The sequence below is a fragment of the Tachysurus fulvidraco genome, chromosome 18 (assembly GCF_022655615.1).
Source record: "Tachysurus fulvidraco isolate hzauxx_2018 chromosome 18, HZAU_PFXX_2.0, whole genome shotgun sequence".
NCBI lineage: Eukaryota > Metazoa > Chordata > Actinopteri > Siluriformes > Bagridae > Tachysurus > Tachysurus fulvidraco.
Window position 1 is genome coordinate 18,839,844 of NC_062535.1, and position 22,454 is coordinate 18,862,297.

A 22,454-nucleotide genomic window follows, 5' to 3' on the forward strand; every position below is an offset into this window, starting at 1 on the left:
ATCAGTTCTGTCTCACACACCACACACTTCACTCCAACGCATGGGGACACGACACATTCAGTAACAGGTATAAACTTTTTTACCTGACTTCTTCTTCACATTTCTCTCACATCATTAAATCTGTCTCTTTTTTTTTATTTCAGATAAGTTACTAACTTATACTACCCACAAAACCCCCATCACTTCCTCATCTCAGGGTATGTAGAATATCTACCATGTTATTTTAAACCTGCTGCTCTGCCCTGTGCTTTAACAACTGACAGGAAGTAACTGTAGACCCATTACCATGTTTTCATTTCCTTTTAACTATCAACATCACAGCACCTTCTAATGATGAACATGTCACAGAACACACACATTACAGACAGAATACACACATTACAGACAGAATACACACATTACAGACATAATACACACATTACAAACAGCATACACACATTACAAACAGAATACACACATTACAGACAGAACACACACATTACAGACAGAATACACAAATTACAGACAGAAAACTCAATTTAGGCCAAAACATTCATGGAAGTATATTTTCACAATACATTTTGAATAAAATAAAATAAAATAAATAAAATAAAAATAATGTTGTGTTCTCAGGGTTTCTGTTGAAATGATTACAGAACTGTTTGTGAAACTTAAAGCTGCAGCCACAGGAACATTCCCACCTTGCACTTATCTCACAGTGGGTTGGTGGTCTGGACAGATGTGAAGTCTACATTTCCAGTTTCAGTCTCCAGGGTGTTTTTACTCATGCAGTGTTTAGTTTGTTTGAACAGAACCCTGTGGTTCTTTGCCTCACTGTGGTCTTGTGCTCAGTTTGGGTAGGTTAGAGGTCTTAATACTGAGTTATTCTGTCGACAACCCAACATGTTGGTTTAGAACATCTGCTCTTTTGTCAGCATTTTTATTTAATGGTCCAGCTGATAAGGCAGAACTTGATGATCTGATTTAATACAAAGTTAAAGATATATGTAGATCCCGTGTGGTTGAATGTTTTCAGGTCATTAATGTCCATGTCATTAAGATGAATGAACTCAGACTGTCATCTGACTCGAGGTCTTCAGGTGACTTCTAAACAAACTCTAGGGGTTTTGATGCAGTGATAAAACTCTGTATGAACTCCAGAAGGAAGTGTATCAAACATGCCATGTTTTAGGTTGTAGCTCATATCTACACAACATGCAGTTAAACTGAGCCATGAGGCAAGAGCTAATCAGATCACAGAGATGTAGCACTGCAGACATGCTCTCTGTTTGGGAAATGTTAAAACGAATAACAAAAAGAAAGACTTGCTGGATATTAGAGATGAGCCAGATACTCGGCTGAAACGAGTAATACGAGTCAATATCTGTGCTCGGATTGAATGAAAATCATAATTGGGTATCTGATTGTGTCAGCGTTCTGTGATAGGCTAGTCACAGCGCCCCACAGCTTTTTACTTCGGCTCACATCTCCTTTGCCAAAACTGAACCAAAGCAGAGCCATAAGTTTACCAAGCATGAGCCAAATGTAATTTATGTGGCCCAAATACGGCACACATCTCCTTTGAAAGAACTGCGCCAAAGGAGTGCCATAACTCCACCAAACATGAGACAAATAATACAATTTAATGTGGCCCAAATATGAGCCTTATATGCAATTTTAGTATGGTTTAGTTCTGTTAAAATCTATTGGGCAATATGTGCCACATATGCAGCTGACAGTATGTAAAAGTCTTATTAACTTAAAAGTAAATGAAACACTCAACAACAAATGTACTCAAAACAATTTACTGCAAAACAAGTGTTTAAATAATTACAGCTTTAAGAGTAAACATAAGAATACATTTAAGAATGTATTCAACTCTGAGTAATAAAAATCACAGAAAAAAATTACAAAAAAATCAGATTAACTTGTACAGAGAACTTAAATTGAGAAATTGAGTTTTGATGTGCCTAATGAGGGTCGGCAGTGTTTTGTTGGGCCTCGTGTTTCTTCATTCTCTCCCTCCTACCCCCCTCTCGGTCTCTGCAATAAAGATGAATTTAAATAATGCTAGCAGCAATACAATATGGAAGTTAGAGCTGGAGCAGTAGGAGAAAAAATAGGAGAAAAAATCATTTTATATAAATTTCCTCCTTTAATATTTTAATTGCAATAATTAACCACCTCTGATTGACCAAAAAAAAACTTTCCAGTATATTTTCGAAAGGAATTGCAAATTGTATTTTTCAATATGTTGGCCATAATAATACCATAATTTCTTATAACAAATTATTTAGATTTTATTTTTAGAATATATTTTTAGAATACTTTTTCACCAACTGGTTAAAATTTACACTGGATGTATTCTGCTTTAAAAAAGACATGCATGACTTTCAGTGCATAAGAGAAATTCCAAGGGACCATCTGCAAAGTGCAAATCCCGAAAAGCGAAAACTGTACTGTCACCAAATTCAGCTCACTCATCACTGATGTCCTGATAGTTATACTACAACACTTACTTGGGCGAAATATTTTCATATAAAAAAACATAAAAAATGTACAAAAAGACATTCCTCCCAAGTTTTTAGTATTCGTTTTTCGGGTTTTGCACTTTGCAGACGGTCCCTTGGTTCACACATAGAGACATGTATTTTGTCCACCATGGAGGAAAGCTGATTTTGAGGAAAATTGGGTTGTAGCTGCCTCTCTACATTACTACGATAGAAAAGAGGTGTTATTTGTGTAGTAACAGCGTTTAGCTCAGGAGTTATTGACTTGGGAAACTCCAATCTGTGAATATGCGGCCAACTTTACTTAATTACTGTTGATTTATAGCCAAAAACATCAGAATTTAAAACGCCAAACCAGCGGAGCCCTAGCGTACATTAAACTGAATTGTTAAACTGAGGAAAATATTAGCTAATTTGACTCCTTCCTCAATTAAACTAATAAGGCTTAATAACATGCAATATTGACACATAATGCTCCATATTTCAATTATATGACTGTAAAGTACTAATCACTTACCTGAACGTAGCTTACACAGTCGTGAGGAAAGCAGAAATGCCGCCCGCTGCCCGAGTCTCAGTCACATTCACGCCGTAGTCTCACTCCACCAATAGGAGGGAAGATGCATAGCAACCTGAGGCGTGGGACGGAGGATGTCTGCCGCACTTGATTTCAGGATTCCTGTGTTTTTCCACGTATAAGCCAAAGGTTTACCACAAGTCTGTGTTTCTCACTGTGTGCAATAGCTCAACCACATATGGTTCTCATGTGTTCGTTGTTATCTGGGCCATATACCTCGAAATGAGTTGTGAACCAAGAGAGCATTTCCCGCCGATTTAAAAGTTATGGCAAAACAAATATGGCCACAATTCGGCCCATATCTGTATAGCCAAGCCACATCTAGGCCATATGTGCCAGATAATACCCACATGTGGCCCAAACGTAATTGCTATCTGGGCAGTAACCACACACTGAGTTTCTCACACGTGTTTGCTGTATTTCATAAAAACATAAAGGTAGTAAGCTAGTGTTATAAATATTACAAATTAAATATTAAGCTCCACACACACACACACACACACACACACACACACACACACACACACACACACACACACACACACACCCCTGGTGTGGAAATAAAATAATGAAAAGTACCAAAAAAATAAATAAATCACATTGATCATAAAAAAAATTAAAGTTAAAAAAGTTAAAAAAGAAAGTTATGTTGTTCATTACATTTTACTTCATTATTGCACTTCTGCATTGTTTTGTTTTCATTGTTGCAAAACATTTTCTGTAATATAGTTCGTTTGCTATTGTGATCAAAACCATTGATCTGAAGCTCAATCCTGATGCTGTCCTGTAAATAGTTTTCTAATCAGCAATAAATAGAACAATTTCTGATCAACCCATATCAATTGCATGCTTAAAATAACATACTGTTTAAAGCCCCACCCATTTCAGGACAAGCCCTTGTTGTGGTATGTATGGGATGTGGTAGCCTAGTGGTTAAGGTGTTGGGCTAAGAATCGGAAGGTTGTGAGTTCGATTCCTACGTCCACCAGGTTTCCACTGCTGGGCCCCTGAGCAAGGCCCTCATTTGCTGAGCAACCCTCAATTGCTCAGTTGTATAAAAAATGAGATACAAAATGCTGTAAATGTATATGTAAGCCCCGCCTATGTCTGGGTTAGGCCACACCCACTCCAAGTACAGATATAGATAATGCTGTACTCGCTCATCCCTACTGGATATAATACACAATAAAGCTTTACACCCTTTACACACTTAACCCCACCTTTATCTCCGGCTACAGGAAGGTCTCACAAGTCTAATTTAAAAGTGTCTCACAAGGTTTTACAAGTATAATGTAGAAGCAGTGTTAGTATTGGTAAATCTAAACAAAGCACAACTTTACAGTGTTAAGTTAACATCACAGTAAAACATATAGAGTGTTAGAATGTTACTGCAACAGACAACTCTAACTACATAAACTCAGGATTGTGTTCAGTTTATAATCACCAAAAGTGTGTAAACTCGTGTTTTTTACATGGACTTTTTTCAGCCAAAGATTTTATCAGCATGAAAGAATACAGACTTTAGTTCCTATAAGACCAAATATACACACACACTCACTCACTCACTCACTCACTCACTCACTCACTCACTCACACAAACACATGCACACACACACGCACGCACATACACAGACACACAGAAACACACACATATACGTATATGCACACACTCACACATACAGTCACGCACATACTCACACAGAAACACACACACACACACATATGTGCACACATACACACACATGCACTCACACACACACACAGACACACACTCCCATAGATACAAACCTAAAATTTAATTGTTCTGTTTTCTTCCAGGATTCCAAACTTTACCTGTCATCACTGCCGTGTCTGTTGTTCTCGTGCTGCTTCTCATTGCCCTTTTATTTACTGGACTGATACAGTGGAAAAAGAAGAACCAAGGTACTGTATTCCATTCACACAACTACTTAATGTACTTAATTCTGACTTTACTAACACATTAACTCATGAAAGGTGAACACAGTGAATGACATGCACAACACTGAGGTGGCACTTATGTGTGTAATATAAATACACACACACACACACACACATACACACACACACACACACACACACACACACACACACACACACACACACACACACACACACCACTTCCTGTAGAAACTACACATCATATGACTTTTAAAGGTGACTAAATGCTTTTAGACCTGATTTTTGAAAGTACTGACAAATTTGGTGGATCAGGAAACTCCACACTCAGAAACCAGTCACTACACATTCACTGTCCAGATGCCCAAAATAAAAGGAAGATCTGATAGTGAAAACCATAAATAGGAGCCAATAGGATAAATAGACAATAGGAGTCCAATAATAATAATAATAATAATAATAATAATAATAATAATAATAATAATACTCACTCATTCTCACTCATTTTCTACCGCTTATCCGAACTACCTCGGGTCACGGGGAGAACATGCAAACTCCACACACACAAGGCGGGAATCGGACCCCCAACCCTGTAGGTGTGAGGTGAATGTGTTAACCACTAAGCCACCATGCCCCCCATAATAATAATAATAATAATAATAATAATAATAATAATAATAATAATAATAATGTTTAATGTTTTACATTTTTATTTTATTACACAGAATTGCAAAATTTTACTTTTCTTTAAATAACATTTTAATTTTTAAAATGCATATTTGGAGACACATTAACACTATTAATCAGGGCATTTATAAACATTCAATTAGTAGATAAGAGTAAATTAAACAAGTCTCCAGAGACATTAATCCTCCAAGTAGAGAGAAATGTACATGCATGAGGTCCATAGAGACAAGCACCCTTTACAAACTGTATTCATTTATTTATATTATTTGCTTTTATGATTTTTTTTTCAAATATCGTAATGTCATCTTTAAAACGGTTGCTTATATTTTTGTACAACTTTCAGCCTCACCATCAGCCCAATCCTTAAACAGCTCCTCAAACCCCCGTGTGGTGAGTTGTGTTTTTCTAAAAGCTGATTTTAACAAAACCACAACAAAATTATTAAACATTATAAAGATGTGGATTTAAAGCATCTTGAATTTAAATTAAAGTGAAATATATACAAATTTTAGACCATATTTAAGACTTTAATCTGTTTAAGCTGGTTTTAAGAGCTTTTTTTTTTTCTACAGAAATGCATGTTTTATTTTCTCTATTTTTTTGTACCTAAATTGAATATAATTGTTTCTTTTCCTTCTTGTTGTAATGATACACAAGCCACAGGCTAGGGTAAGCAAAACCAAAGAGATCTTTATTGAAGTCCGTGAGCAGATGTATCGAATTCAAAACTGTATGAAGCACTACAAAGTCGCAGAAAGCGTAAACACGCACACACACACATGCCGGCGAGAACACAGGAGGAGGAGAGACAGGATCCTAGACAGGAGTAGGTGGATATGGGGAGAATAATCCGGTAGCACCGAAGGCAAGGGGGAAGGAAGGAGAGCCGATAGCTGTGAAGCAAACGGGAGTCTGGAGCTTGAATGACTGCGGGGAAAAATCACGTTAGCACATACGAGACCAGACAATGACTGAGTGACTGAGAGTGGTTTATATAGGGTGTGCGTTGATTGAAGAATGTGGAGCAGGTGGTGCTAATTAGTACTCAGGGGAATGTGAGTGCTGGTGAGTGAGAGAAGGACCTGGTGACTCCGTGACAGTACCCCCCCCCCCCCCCTCAAGGACCGGGGAACACCAGAGCGCCGAGGTGGGCGGCCTCTGGGTCGAGGCGCGGGTCTGCCTGGGTGTCACTCATGGAACTCCCGGAGGAGATCGGGGTCTAGAATATCATCTCGGGGCACCCATGAACGTTCCTCTGGTCCATACCCCTCCCAATCGACGAGATACTGTAGAGCCCCACCTCGACGTCTGGAATCCAGGATCTCCTTTACCTAGTAGATCCCGGTGTCTTCTTCTAGGGTAGGTAGGGGGGGTACTTCTTCAGCACCAGGACCTGAGAGAGATGGGAGAGAAACTGGTGAGTGATAAGGTTTGAAGTGAGACACATGAAAGACTGGATGTATACGATAGGTACTGGGGAGTTTAAGTTGAAATGCCACCGGATCGATCTCCTTAACAATTTCGAAGGGTCCGATGTACCGAGGGTTCAGCTTTCTGCAGGGGAGCTGTAGATGAATGTTCTTCGTGGACAGCCATACCTTCTGACCTACTTGGTAACATGGAGTGGAGGAACGACGAGTGTCAGCAGCCCTCTTGTGTCTTCTCACGGCTCCCTGCAACTGATGATGCGCCGAGTTCCATACCCTCTCACGGAACCAGTGGTCAACAGACGGGACATCCGAAGGCTCATCGGACCAGGGGAAAAAAGGTGGTTGGTAACCGAGTACACACTGGAACGGCGTTAAGCCGGTAGTTTGCTGTCTCAAGGAGTTTTGGGCGTACTCGGCCCATGGGAGGTACTGACCCCAGCTGTCCTGGTGGAGCTGACAGAAAGCACGAAGGAACTTACTGACGTCTTGAATTTTACATTCTGTCTGACCGTTAGACTGGGGCTGATACCCGGAGGACAGACTGACGGCCACACCTAGGCATTTGAAGAACGCCTTCCAGACTCTGGAGGTAAATTGAGTACCATGGTCAGAAACAATGTCTTCAGGAATACCGAAATAGCTGAAGACATGCTCGAAGAGGAGTCCTGCAGTTTCCATAGCTGTGGGGAGGCCCTTGAGGGGAATTAACCTGATAGACTTAGAGAAACGGTCGACCACAACGAAGATGCAGGTCTTACCCTCAGAGGTAGGCAGGTCTGTTGCGAAATCGATCCCTAAGTGTGACCATGGACGATTGGGAATGGGAAGAGGATAAAGTTTGCCCGTGGGTAGAGAATGAGGTGTCTTGGTGGTGGCACAGACTGAGCATCCTAACACGAACCTCCTGACATCTTGGGCCACCAAAACTTCCCCTGGAGGAGTGAGAGGGTTCGGCTAATGCCTGGGTGACCCGTGCCCACTGAGGTATGTACTTGATTGATGAGGGGCATGCGTTGAGACAAAGGAATGAACTGAACATGGGCGGGACATCCCGGTGGTGGATGGACAGTACTTGCTCCTTCACTCCTTCAGACTTCACCTGTCCACTGGATTGGGCTGACAATCATGGAGGATGGAAGGATGGTCTCTGGTTGGTCAGATTCCTCCTCACATGTGTGGATGCGAGATAAAGCATCAGCTTTCTTGTTCTTCACTCCCGGACGATAGGTGATGGTAAAATTGAAGCGGGTGAAGAACAGAGCCCATCGGGCTTGACGAGGGTTCAGCCTTTTTGCATCTCGGAGATATAGTAGATTCTTGTGATCAGTGAAAATGGTAAATGGGGATTTGGCACCCTCTAACCAGTGTCTCCATTCTTCTAGAGCATGTTTGATGGCTAGGAGTTCACGGTTGCCTATGATGTAATTAACTTCGGCCGGGGTGAATTTGCGGGAGAAGAAGGCGCATGGATGGAGTACCTGGGTCTTACTGTGAGGTTGTGAAAGAACTGCGCCGACCCCAGTAGTGGAGGCGTCGACCTCTACGGTGAAGGGAAGCTTAGGATTGGGATGAATGAGTACCGGAGCTTGGGTGAAGGATTCCTTGAGCTCTTCGAAGGCCTCTGTAGCCTTGGGAGACCAGTTCAGTGATTTGGGTTTGCCGCGGAGGAGTGAGGTGAGGGGTTTGACAATGAGGCTGAAGTTGTGGATAAACCGTCTGTAGAAATTTGAAAATCCTAAAAAGCGTTGAAGCTCTTTGATGGTGTTGGGAATAGGCCAGTTTTGAACCGCTTTTACCTTCCCCTCGTCCATAGAGGTTCTGGACGCTGATACCTCATAGCCTAAAAAGGCTATCTGGGGTGTGTGGAACACACATTCGGCCTTGAGGTATAATTGGTGTTCCCGGAGCTTCCGTAGGACTTCCGTGACGTGTCGAATATGTTCTGCCATGGATTTGGAAAAGATGAGGATATCGTCGATGTATACAATCACAAACTGGTTCAGGAAGTCCCGGAACACATGGTGCATAAAGTCTTGAAAGACAGATGGCGCGTTAGCTAAGTCATACGGCATTACTAAATATTCATAGTGGCCCGTCGGAGTCACAAACGCCGTTTTCCACTCATCCCCTGAACGGATTCTGACTAGGTTGTACGCACTTCTTAAATCAAGTTTTGTGAAGATTTTACAACCTCGTAATTGTTCCAGGGCTGCAGGGACGAAGGGGAGGGGGTAGTGGAACTTGGTGGTGATACTATTGAGGGATCGGTAGTCAATACAGGGTCAGAGGCCTCCGTCCTTTTTAGCTACAAAGAAGAAACTGGACGCAGCAGGAGAGGTAGAGGGACGGATGTAGCCTTGTGCAAGAGCCTCTTGGATGTACTCCTCCATGGCCTCTTGTTCGGGAATAGAGAGCGGGTAGATCCTTCCCCTGGGCACTGGTTTACCTGGTAGGAGATCAATCGCACAATCACATGGCCTATGAGGCGGTAGCTGCGAAGCTCTCCTTGGACAGAATACGTCGGCATACTCTTCATATTGGACTGGGACCTTGGAGGGGATGTTCTGGTGAGGGCTTTTGATGGAGGTGGTACATACTCGTACTCTGGATGGTGGTCTACGTGGTAAAGGCAATTGAGGGAAACAGGTTGACAAACAGTGAGAACTCCATCTCTTTACCTCACCGGTTTCCCAAGAGAGCTTCGGGTGGTGTTGTATGAGCCATGGACGCCCCAGAATGAGGTCGAATTCTCCAAAACCAGAAGGGTGATGTCCTCTACATGCAGCGCTCCCACTGTCAACGTCGCAGGGCCTGCACTATGGTGGATGTTGGATCTGTTTAGTGGTCTGCCGGTGATGGAGTGGGCTTGGAGTGCCCTCGGAACTCTGCTCTTGGGGATCTGAAGGGCGTGACAGAGGTTCGAGGAGATGAAGTTGCCCGCTGAACCAGAGTCGAGGAGAGCTGAAATAGACAGAGTAATGACGAAAAGATATCACCACTTGAGTTTGTAAGCGTGAGTGAAGGGGTGGTTCAGATTGGAGAACACTCACCGGGTGTCGTGGTGGGCGAATGGGGCATGAGGAGACCGTATGCTCCGCAGCTCCACAGTACAGACACAATCTCTTATGAATTCTCCGTTGACGTTCGGACGATGAGAGATGCATGGAATCCACCTGCATGGATGTAGGTTCGGGATGAGCGAACATTGATCGGCTAAGATATCGGGGTGGTGAACCCTCCGTCGTTAGACACCCTAGTCGGCGATGATCCGTGCGAATGGACAGTTGTATGAACCTCTCCAACCCCATTTGATCATCATAAGAGATGAGATGTAATTGTACTGATGGATCCAATCCATTACGAAAGGCTGTAATCAACGCTGTTTCATTCCAGCCACTCACAGCGGCTAGGGTGCGAAACTTCAAGGCATAGTCAGTGACTGTCATGTTCCCTTGTCGTAAATTATACAGCTTGTCGCGCACTGAGGAGTCCGCATCAGAAACATGAAATACTTCCTTGAAATGAGAAACAAATAAGGCATGTGACTGTACCGTCTGGGAGTTCTGTTGCCACAACGAATCTGCCAATTGGAGAGCCTTTCCTCGGAGATGTGACATGATAAAGGCTATTTTAGAGCGCTCGGTGGGATATTGATGAGGCTGCATCTCGAACACTAGCGAACACTGCAGCAGGAATCCGGTCAATTCTCCGCCGAACCAGAGTAGGGCGCTGGGCTGGCCATGGGAGATGCGACTACGGCCGCAGAAGAAGACGGTGCTATGGCTGGTGCGGTGGCACCGGACTGTAGCGATGCGCGAAGAAGATCCACCATTTCGCGAATGGCTGTGGCTGTGGTGAGGAGAAACACCATAGAAGGAAGATGAAGAAATATTGAGAGGAACCAGACTGTAAAGTGAACCTCATCCTCATTTGGGTGGCACTGGAGGGTGTGATTATAAATATACAGTCTGACAATTGTGTATTAATGAGGAGGTTGTTGCCCTCAAGACCACATAGAATTGGCGTCAATTCTTAGAATGTCTGAATATTTCATGAAGCCGAGTCCAACTGGAGCTGGAACATCTCTAGATGCCTCAGGATTCTCACAAGGTTGGTCTCATCTCAGTGAAGGTCTGAAATCTACAATCTCTGGATGCCTCAGAATGGGTAGAAAGAGAGAAGCAGTGGAGAGGAATTAGCATAGCTGATGTTCATAATATTAGCAAGCACTAGATGATAATGTGCATTTGGTCAGATGTATTAGAACACAATATTATGGGATGTATTAAGTGTATGGCTGATTAAAGAGGTAAGATTTTAATCTACATTTATTCAATTCAATTCAATTCATTTATATTGGAAAAGTGAGTCTGAGCCCCGAACACTATCAGGAAGGCTGTTCCAAAGTTTGGGAGCTAAATACGAAAATAACATAATATGTCACGTAAGTAATAGCAGTTTGTAATAAATTCTAAACTGAACACGTAGCCAATGTAGAGATGATAAAATTGGGGTTATATGGTCATACTTTCTTGTCCTAGTGAGAACTCTAACAGCTGCATTTTGGACTAACTGTAAACTATTTATTAAAGATGCAGTACAACCACCTAGTAATGCATTACAATAGTCCAGTCTAGAGGTCATGAAGGCATGAACTAGCTTCTCAGCATCAGATACAGACAGGATGTTTCTCAGCTTGGCAATATTTCTAAGGTGGAAGAAAGCTGTGTTTGTAATATGGTGATATGATTTTAAAGACAAGTTACTGTCTAATAAACACCAGGTCTTTCACTGCCGAGCTAATAGTAACAGTACATCAACTGTGTACTGGTTTTTGGACCGATAAGTAGTATTTCTGTCTTATCAGAGTTTAACAACAGAAAATTACGTGTCATCCAATATTTTATCTCTTTAACACACAGATCATTTGGTGTTGATGAGATTTGTAACTGTGTATATATATATATATATATATATATATATATATATATATATATATATATATATATATATATATATATATATATATTCTGATAGTTCATTAGGATCTAAATTAGGTTTCTTACTGATTTGCCTAATAACTGCCAACATGAATGATAAAGTCCATTCTTTATGTCTATATTACACTATATTTATTTCTCAAATCTGATTGTTTAGAAAGTGTTGATTCATGTTTATCACAACAATCCTGACAACAGCACAACAGGTAAAAAGTAAACCATCTTATATTTTAATATAGTTTTTAAAAATTACATTTTTGTCAAAAATATACGACACCTGGAACATTCTATTCTGAATATGTATAAGTTTATTTATATATAAAACTCTCTTTTTATTATGGACTATATTTTACACACAGCTTTATTTTCCCAGTCTCAAGATGTTTAGAAAATCTGGATTTAATATATTTATTACTGATGAAGGTTGATGTAGCTGTTAATAGTAAAATGTGTGTCATATTTCTGTTTCCTTTTGTTTAACTGTGTGTATATTTGACTTCTTTCACTTTTGTTGAGCAATATTATATATACAGTACAGTACATTAACTTTACATATGTTTTGTTTGTTTGTTTGTTTGTTTATTATATCTTTACTTGGTATTGATTGTTTTAGATTGATTTTCATTCAATTAAATCACTTGTACACTTTTACAACAGCATCTATGTAACCTGGTAATATTAAATAATTTAATTAGACAGAACATTAAACAATTAAGGCTGAGGTTCCTGTCATTATGTGAAACCTGAAAAAAAAAACCCTGCTGAAAATCCCAGCTTGCTCTGACCATTTACGATCTGCACAAACAACATCTAAGCTGCTAAAGCTAATTGAGTTTAAACAAACACTAAAGACCTACTTCTTCAACAAGAACTTAAATTAGCACTTTGTTAAGCTCTTAAGAAATCATTTTCATCTTCCTTTCTTCCCGTTCTGTACCAGTCCATCTGGGTGCTTCGACTGATGGTTCTCAGATGGTTCTGATGTTGTGAAAATTCTATAATGCATAAAGTAGTTGTAAGGACTTATTATGATTGATATCATAGGATATATGGGTATAGAGCTCAGATGTCATAATAAGAATAAGTAGTTAATTAATGCAAATAAACCACACAGGACTCAGACGAAGTATGAAGGAGAAAGGGAAGTTTATTGCAAACAAACTTAGTAATAACCAGAGCTATCAGGCCTGGGGGACATGGGAGTATAGTCTGGGGATCCAGGCCTGGGAGAAGGAGAAGAGGGAACAAAGCCTGGGGAACCAGGCTCAGAGTTAGAGGGAGAAGCAGCCAAACTAGGAGAGAGAGAGGGAATGTAGCCAAAATGAGACACGAGGAGGAGAGGTGAGAGCTGCCAGGGGGCGAACATAGGCAATGGGAGGAGAAGAGCTACATGGAGGAGAGGCAGGAGACAACCATCTGTTTGTGTCCGTTGATCCACCAGGATAGGAGGCAGAGGTGTTTGAGTAGAAGAAGAGCGAGTCAGAGATGCCTGCACGATGTTAAAAGGCAAGAGAGGATGATCTGGGAGTGTAGGGGAGGACAGGCGCTCCAGGAAAGAGTAGAACTCCTGAGAAAGATGATGCAGCTGATAGCGGCGATAACTGGCCATGACCTCAGCAGGAGCTAGCCTCCTGTAGGAAGTAGACCGGGAAATCCAGATGGTGTGACCAGGACGAATTGGCTGACCCTGAGGCTGTGAACCTAAGAGGAAAAAGGAGTAACCCTGATAAGATAAAGGAACTAAGGCTTAAAGAATGCAATGAGCAAGGCCAGACTGAGATCATAATAAAGGTCAAAAAGTTTAACAAAGTTTAAGAAAGAGCCAGCATTAAGGGCTCCAGCAATATACACAGTCATAGCAAAGCCTAGCAACAGCAGCAAAGCAATATAATATAACCAAGTAGAATATGTCAGTTAAATAACATTAATATATAATCATTTAAACATATAATCAAGTAGACTAGTAAGAGCAGGAATGAGGAAAACTTACTCATTGTAGCTGAGGAAAAGATAAGTCCACGTGGTGCCTGTCATGAAAGGCTGAGCAGCAAATGTGAAAACAACAAGGATGTAGAGCTCTCTTGAGCATATTTTTTTAATACAATGACGAAAAAGGCTGAAAATAATAGGAAATCGAGAAAGGGGTAAAATCCATATAAGGGTATATGAGTAAGGGTCAGGTGATGATTCTGGAAAATAAGGGGAATTCAAAAAGGCAGGATATGAAGTCACTTAGTATGAGGTAATTTCGGGGAAATAAGGGGATTTTGGAAGAGGCATGTAAATGATTAGGCGGAGCCCCAGAGAACAACTTGAAACATATTGGGAACTTGTCTGAGAGTAGGAGGGATCAAAAAATAGGAGGCGCTTAGAGGCGCTGGAGTATATATTGAGGGAAATTTGGAGGGGAAGTTCAGAGTGTTTTTCGTGGGGTAGCTCAGACGGTGGAACCATTGTTGGATGCTGCAGCTCCTTCATTTCTTTTGATACTTTAACTTTTGTTTTTTAAGAGACGTTCTGGTGAAAAGTGAATGCTCCTTTCGGGTATTTCATTTGTTCTTTTGACTTAGTGATTTTTTTTGTTTTCTTTGAGCTCAATGGAATGGATGACTGATTGTCTACAATAAAGAAGTTTTGCTCATTCTCATCCAGGTCTGAGGAGTTTTCTCACTACTTCAACAGTTTTGATTATAGTATAATTAGCAGGAATTGGATAAAGTAGTTGATAAATAGTTATAGTCATAAGTATAAATCACCCTTGTGATATGTCAGCTTGGAGGCGGGCTCTAAGTTCCGACATATTTAATGGCGCCCAACGTGGGGCTCGATAAAGGGACAGCGTGACCTGCATCCAGAACCAGGACCACTCTCTCAGAAGGGCTACAGAGGCCGACCGTAATATAAGGTAAGCAGACGCCTGTTATATTCAAAAGTCTGTGTGTAGTGTATCTGTGGCCTGACAGGGGAGGGGTGGCCCTGGGGAGGGAGATAGGCAGCTGCCCTCGAGCTCGAGAACCCCCAAGGGTGAAATAAGAGAGCTGGATGAGAAGTAGAAAAAGGGAAAACCCCCACAAGTGATTAAGGGGGGGTGGTGACTGTATGCGTCTAATGAGATCTCACGGGTAATTATTGTCAGTTGTATCAGACATAGAGTGTTGTGAATAGGCCTGGATAAGAGAAGATCGTGAAGTAAAAATCCTGCAAATACCGGCGGGGTGTGAGTGCTATTAAACTCACACACCGTGGCTGCAAGGGCAGGTGTGGAAAAAGATAGTCCCTAGATACCGCTGTCGGATGAGACAGGTCTGCTTGGTAGGGCTGGGGGGCCCCCGGTAAGCAGTATACAATGAATAGTATATGGAAAAAGGATATATATATATATATATATATATATATATATATATATATATATATATATATATATATATATATATATATATATGAATGGAATTGTGTTGCGTTTACGTAAAGTGTTAAGACAAATAGCGGAGGTTTTGTTCAAAGTGGTGAAAGCAGTGGCGAAATATTGTTAAACCTGAGATCTGAATGGAGGATGAATTACTTTTCGCGGTAGAGGTGATTATAATTATAGGAGCAGTTTGTGGACTAATTGAGTGGGACTTAGGTATTGGATTGTGGGCACTTAAATGCTTTATGGGACTTATGAAGTAGGATGGAGTGAGGTAAGTAACATGACACAACACAGTGGACAGGACACAAACACATAAAAAGGCACGGTGGCACGCTGAGGGACATTAGTGGATGGGGGATATAGACTTAAGGTGTGACGAGGAATTAGGTTCAGATTCGGATGTTGAGGGGGAAACAGACCTAGAGATAGAAACCAAGGGAGTGCGAACATTCTTCTGGGACGAACGAGTATACAGAGATAGGAACGGTGTAGAGAGGCACCAGTCTGATGAGCAGATAGCAGCTAAGTTGGGGTCTCTAACAAGGTTTGATGGGCTGTGGACATTAGAAACTCTTTTTCCGTATGATAATTGGCGTGAAAGAATAAGAGCGATCTGGAGGCCTCGTTTGTTGAGCCCAATATTGAGGACCCTAGTAGATACCCCAGGTAGGCAACAGGCCGAAGTACCGCTAAGTGAATTCTTAACAGAGGCAGTTGACGAGGACGACGAACCATTGGTAGAATTATTTGAGGAACGACCGCGACAGTTCAATTATTTCTCAGGATTGACGGCACTGGTGTCGGTGGAAAAGCGTCTGGTGCAGTGGGAAAGGGGGTTTGCGATATCCATTCTCCTAGATAAAATAAATCCTCTTGAGAGTCGAACAAGAAAAGATCCAGTACAGCCGTGACTAACAGTAAAAAGAATAATAGTTCAACTAAAGTGGTCAACGGTGACCCCAAGGCCACGTGGTAGCGCCGCAAGGGTGAGACAGGGGTGCGTGATGGAGAAGGAGAAGAGCATGTTCACTCCGGCGTCAATTATAACAATAAAGCACAAAGATGCTGAGAAGGAGATCAAAAAGTACATGAGAAAATGGCAAGACCGGACAAAGGGAGAGCTGCAATGGCCAGGACGAGGAACATTTGACGAAGGAAAGTGTAAAAAGATGAAAGAGAGAATAGAGTGCTGGGGAGAGATAAAAAGGGAGAACAAGGAGAAGACAATGAGGAAATGGGAGATAGTGAACTGGTTTGAGCAGGAGGGAAAGAAAAGAAGAGAGGAAAAATTAAGAATAGAACTGGAGAAGGAACAAGAGAAAGAAAGAACAGCATTAAAAGAACAAGAAAAGGAGAAGGCAACAGCCCCACCATCAGGTGAATGCGCGGAGCAGCTCCAACCCCCGCCCTACAATGAACAATACAAACCTAGGTATCATGGCATATACCCCATGATACCAACAGAAGATAACAGGCAAGAAATAGAACTGGAGATAACTGGAGGACAAGTTAAAGGTATCATATGGCAGAAGTCAATGGGTGAAGGGGAAACTGGAGGAAAAGGCCACGGAGCATGTGCTTACCCCTCAGGGGGAGACAAAGAGAAAGAAGAGAAGAAGGGAGATGAAGAACCCAAGAGCCTGGAACACACGCAGACGGGTGTGGCAGGAAGAACTAGAGAAGAATGGAGCGATATGTCAAGCTGGGAAAAGGACCCAGATGGGTACAATGCACAATGGTTGAAAGAGTACCCCCTTCGACCGTGCTTGCAACCACAGAGCAGCACCCCCGCCCTCGGGGGGGGGAGGGACCCCCTAGGGGAAGACCTAACAACCCACCCTGGATGGCCGGAGAAGAGATGGAACGGGAAGGTCTGCTGAAAAACATGGAGGAACTATATGACTCCCTATTAAACATGGGGAACCGCTCACTGAGAATCCCCATGACAGGCAGGGAGGGGCTTAAACAACGCCCAGGGGAAGAAACAGGAGAGACAATGAGGGAAAGAGAAAAGAGATCGCACAGCCCGCAGTCGCTCACCCCAATGGAACTGGTCAGTGGTGACGAAGCAAGCTCAAGTGCAGTCTCGGAGGACGGTGATGAAGCAAGTTCGAGGGCTGCATCAGTGGATGGCGATGAAACCAACTCAAGAGCCACATCAGTGGATATAGAACACCAGCATGGTGTGGGAAGAGTAAAGGTGAGGCTGGAAGGAGAGGTGCAGCTGACCCCACTGGGAGCGGAGGGCCTGTGGCTAGGCGAAAGGCAGAACCAAATACTTCAAGAGGCTCTAAATCTGAGCCATGCAGTGGAAGAAGATGTCCACGAGCAAAGCAGGAGGCTGCAGGAGGCCCTGGATCGAAGCCGAGTTTCAGAAGAAAACCTCCAAGGACCAAAATCTCAAATAGGAAGGAGGGTGGAGGAACTGAGAGGAGAAGTGAAGGAAGAGCAGCGACTCGCCGAACATAGAGCGCGACTCCAACAATATGAAAGGGGAGAATTCTCAGCTGCTGTATGCAAAGGACTGGAAACAAAGCTGAGGGAACAAGATGTGAAATTGACCAAGATTGAAAGGAAGATGGATCAGGAAGGGAGAGCCTCCCTCCCTGTGCGAGGGAGGAGAGACGGGCAAAAGTGTAGGCACATAGCGGGACAACGACATGTAGTCACGCGCTCACAGGCCCAAAGCCGGCAGATAGAAGAGGAAGAGGAGGACAACCTCATGAATTTTGAGGGGGAAGAGGAACTAGAAGGGTCAGCCCCGCCAGGGACAACAGCAGGCATGGTGGATATGCATCCGAAGCCAGAAACAGCAACACAATGTCCCCTAATAGTTAAGGGGAAAGATGTGCATTATGTGCCATGGTCATTCAAGGACATGACTGCATTGGTAAAGAGACTCCCAAACGTATGTGAAGGGGCCCAAAGATGGATTACCAAGTTTGAAGAACATACAATGGGTCAGATTCTGGCCCTGGGTGACCTCAAGGCGATCCTATGCCAAACAGTGGGAAAAGCAAAAATGACAGAGATATTCGATCTCGCAGGGTTAAAGAGACAAGCAGAAGACTCGAGAGCAGATAGAATAACCCTCAACCTGTACAGAAACAAACTGTGGGATCAACTGAGAAGTGCATACCCAACAAAGGCAGACCCAGGAAAGGTAGAGAAAATAAAGCTGGAAGATGAAGAAGGGGTGGCTCAGTTCATACTAAGACTCCAGGAATCCTGGAGGGAGGAAATGGGAGCCTCATGGGATGAGACACCAGCAAGTGCGACATTGTTCAAACTCATGCTGAAAAGGGCACTCCCAACTGAAGTGCAGGACCAACTCGAAACAGTAGTGGGGCTGAACACCATGCCATGGGGAACATTCGAGGCAAACGTGATACATCATACAGAGTTATACAGGAAAAGGAAGAGGGAGACGAAGAAGGTGGCAGAAGACCTACTGGTGCAGCTCCATAAAGCACAACTAAGTGAACTGGCAAGAAATAACAGGAGACCCATGAGAAAAAGAAAAAGGAGGACAAAGATCACGCCTCGAAGCAGGCAGCAGTCATGGTGGCCCCCGTCGCTGTACAGGCTACACCACCTCAGAATGGAGGAGCACCACAAGTGATGATGACACAACCACAACCGATGCAATACCCAATGGGGTACCCAATGAACTATCCCATGAACCCCCAATATGCTCCCCAACAGCGTGGCTGGGGACCAGGCAGGGGCCGAGGAAGAGGTGCTCCAGGGAGACCACCACCGCAGAGACCCGCCTGGGGGACAGGAGGACAAGGAGGAACCTGCTGGAATTGTAACAACCCCGGCCACCTGAAAAGAGATTGTCCCTATTTGCAGTGTGGAGCGCCAGGAGGGGCCATGGGAAATCAAAGGAGGCAACATATGCCGGCACAAATGAATGTGCCAATGTACCAACAAGGGAACGGACAGCCCGGAATGCAGCAAGGGCCTGCGGCAGCACAACAAGGAGCTGGGAACTGGACGGGCCAATGGATGGGCCCAGGAATGCAGGGACAGGCCCCAATCCCACCTGGAGGAATCCCGCTGGGCCCAGCTCCAGGAGGAATGTGAAGGAGCCTAGAGAAGCCGGAGGGGGAGCTGGTGCAGTGTACCACCTCATTGCACCCTGCACAAGAACCAACAATTATGGTGGGAATTGGAAATGAAGTACAAGCCCCATTCCTGATTGACACAGGAGCAACATTTACAAGCATTGGAAAAGAAGGCTCAAAGCTTCCCCTCACACGTAGAGCAATAAAAACAGTGGGCTTCTCAAGAAAAACTCAGACTCTACGATTCACCGAGCCACAATGGATCACTGTGGAAGGAATAATGGTCCAAGCTACTTTACTGTACTCCCCAGATACTCCAGCTAACCTTCTCGGACGAGATGTACTCTGCAAATTGGGAGCCAAAATACACTGTGGGCCAGCAGGGGTGTGGATAACACTCCCGGAGATGCTAGCCCAACAGTACCTAGTAGTAAGCCAAGAAGAAGAAATAACAGAATTAGACAAGGTATATTGGATGGAAATCAAAGACAAAGATACATCAAAAATATGGCAAGAATATTTTGACTGGAAGCCATGGCTGACTCACATTCGTCCAGACTGCTGTGAGACCCGGGAACCATGGCATTGCACTATAAAATATGATGAAGGGGGGAAAGATGAAGAATATGCGTCATTATGGGAGGAACGACTGGAAGGAAGAAAATTCGTCGTTAACATAAACAGCATAATAATTGGCCAACAAGGAGTGGCTGCATATGTCATACTCCCCGAACAGATCCAAGGGTGGTACCAAGTTGAGGAGGCAGTCTCCCACATCTCCCTGATGGTCGGGAAAGGTTTTGCATCAAAAGATTTAGGGCCTATGATGAGAGAAGCAGGAAAGGTAACACAGTGGAACTCAACCAGAAACCCTAGGATGCATGTTGCAGAAGATAGAAGGTTTCTGAAAATAGACTATGTAGGGATAGAACATGTGGTAGCAACCACCATGCTAGTAAGTCAGCAAACCAAAATACAGGTGAGAGTAGAAGTAGAAGTACAAATGCCGCAAATGACAGATGAGGAAGAGTTGACGGGGAAAGAAGTAGAAGAAGCACTAGGTAACGTCCCAGAACAATTGTGGACTAAACATGCAACAGATGTAGGATTAGTTAAATCAGCAGGGCTAGCAAAGATACAGGTTAGACCCAACGCACCATTACCATATCAGAGGCAATACCAGTTGTCCAAACAAGCAGAAGAAGGGATAGGACAAACCATCAAAGGGATGGTAGCAGGTAGCAGATGCTAGTGGAAGCAGGGGTCTTGATCCCCACAAAGAGCCAGTGCAACGCTCCAATTTTTCCGATCAGAAAGCCCAACTCAGACAAATGGAGATTGGTCCACGATTTGAGACCAGTTAATCAAATAGTGATAGCCGAGACCCCAGTGGTCCCAGACCCACACACCTTGTTGTCAAACATTCCAGAAGGAACGAGGTGGTACAAAGTAATCGATCTGTATTCAGCTTTTTTCAGCGTCCCTCTGCACCCTGACTCTCAGCACTTGTTTGCATTTACATACAGGGGGCAACAATATACATACACGAGGTTGCCCCAAGGATACTGTGAGAGTCCATCAATATTCAATCAAGTACTGACTAGAGATATGGTAAATTTGCAGATGGAAAGTCTTATGGTACAATATGTTGATGACCTACTGATCTGTAGCCAAACAAAGAAACAGTGCTTGAAGGACTCAATAAAAGTACTAAAAGCCCTGGCAAATAATGGGCATAAAGTCAGTAAGGAGAAACTGCAGTTCTGCTGGAAAAAGGTAGAATATCTGGGAAGAGTACTAGAAGGAACATCACGAAAAATACTACCGGCTCATGTGCAGGCTATACGCGAAGCACCACGACCTCAAACCGTGCGACAAATGCTGACATTCCTGGGCATGGCAGGTTTCAGTAGACCGTGGGTATGTGACTTTGCACTAAAGGTCCAACCACTTGGGGACCTGATAAAGGCAGCAGATCAGACCAAACCCAATGCACAGCTGACATGGACACCTGAGGCATCAGCGGCATTTGAGATGCCGAAATGCACACTAGCATCAGCCCCAGCGCTGGCTAGTCCAGATTACAGTAATACATTTTATTTGTATGTGTCAGAACGACGGGGGTTTGCATCTGCAGTACTGATGCAACAGCAACAAGGCATGGGAAAACAACCTATTGCGTATTTCAGCACCGCCCTGGATAATGTTGAAAAGGGCATGCCGCCTTGCTATCGTGCCATATCAGCAGCTGCATTTGCATATCAAAAGGCGTCTACAATCATGATGGGTCACCCAGTGACACTATACACTTCACATGCACTGCATGCATTACTGACAAGTCAGGCTTTTGTAATAACAAACGCAAGGCGAACCAGATATGATGTAATATTGTCAGCACCAGAACTGACGATTGAGAGGTGTAACACAGTGAACCCAGCTGAAAGGATGGTGTTGCCCGAAGATGGGACACCACACAACTGTACAGAGGAGTCTGAGAAATTTCTAAAAGCTCGCCCAGACTTAGAGTCACAACCACTCCTAGGAGCACAGCAAATCTTTTTCGTAGACGGATCATGTTATCACACGAATGATGGAAATAGAGCAGGATATGCAGTGGTGGAGTATGATCTAGTTGAGAACATGTACCGGACGGTTAGCAAAGTGACTGTTCCCCAACCATGTTCAGCACAATTGGCAGAAATAAAAGCCCTAACAGCAGCCTGTAAGTTAGGTGCAGGAAGGACGTGCACAATATACACAGATTCTGCTTATGCATACGGGGTATGTCATGTCTTTGGGCCGATATGGGCACAACGAGGTTTCCAGAGAGCAGATGGCTCAACCATTACCCATGGGCCAGCCATATCGGCGT

General features: G+C 43.3%; 2 protein-coding genes across 4 annotated transcripts in view; one reads left to right on the forward strand and one right to left on the reverse strand.

Annotated features, from left to right (window-relative positions):
* The window catches only part of LOC113646534 (CMRF35-like molecule 3), a 254,033-nt gene that overhangs the window by 95,609 nt on the left and 135,970 nt on the right, over positions 1-22,454 (reverse strand). The gene's annotated exons all lie outside the window — the stretch shown is intronic.
* LOC113661138 (CMRF35-like molecule 8) overlaps positions 1-22,454 on the forward strand; it is a 256,058-nt gene that overhangs the window by 43,766 nt on the left and 189,838 nt on the right. Inside the window, exons 5-7 of one of the 2 annotated variants that reach the window (XM_047803586.1) lie at positions 1-67; positions 144-197; positions 4,885-4,989. The exon at positions 1-67 is cut by the window's left edge and continues 11 nt beyond it. In XM_047803586.1, coding sequence (XP_047659542.1) covers positions 1-67; positions 144-197; positions 4,885-4,989 — 226 coding nt within the window. The remainder of the gene's footprint in view (positions 68-143; positions 198-4,884; positions 4,990-22,454) is intronic. The other variant, XM_047803587.1, reaches the window with a different exon arrangement.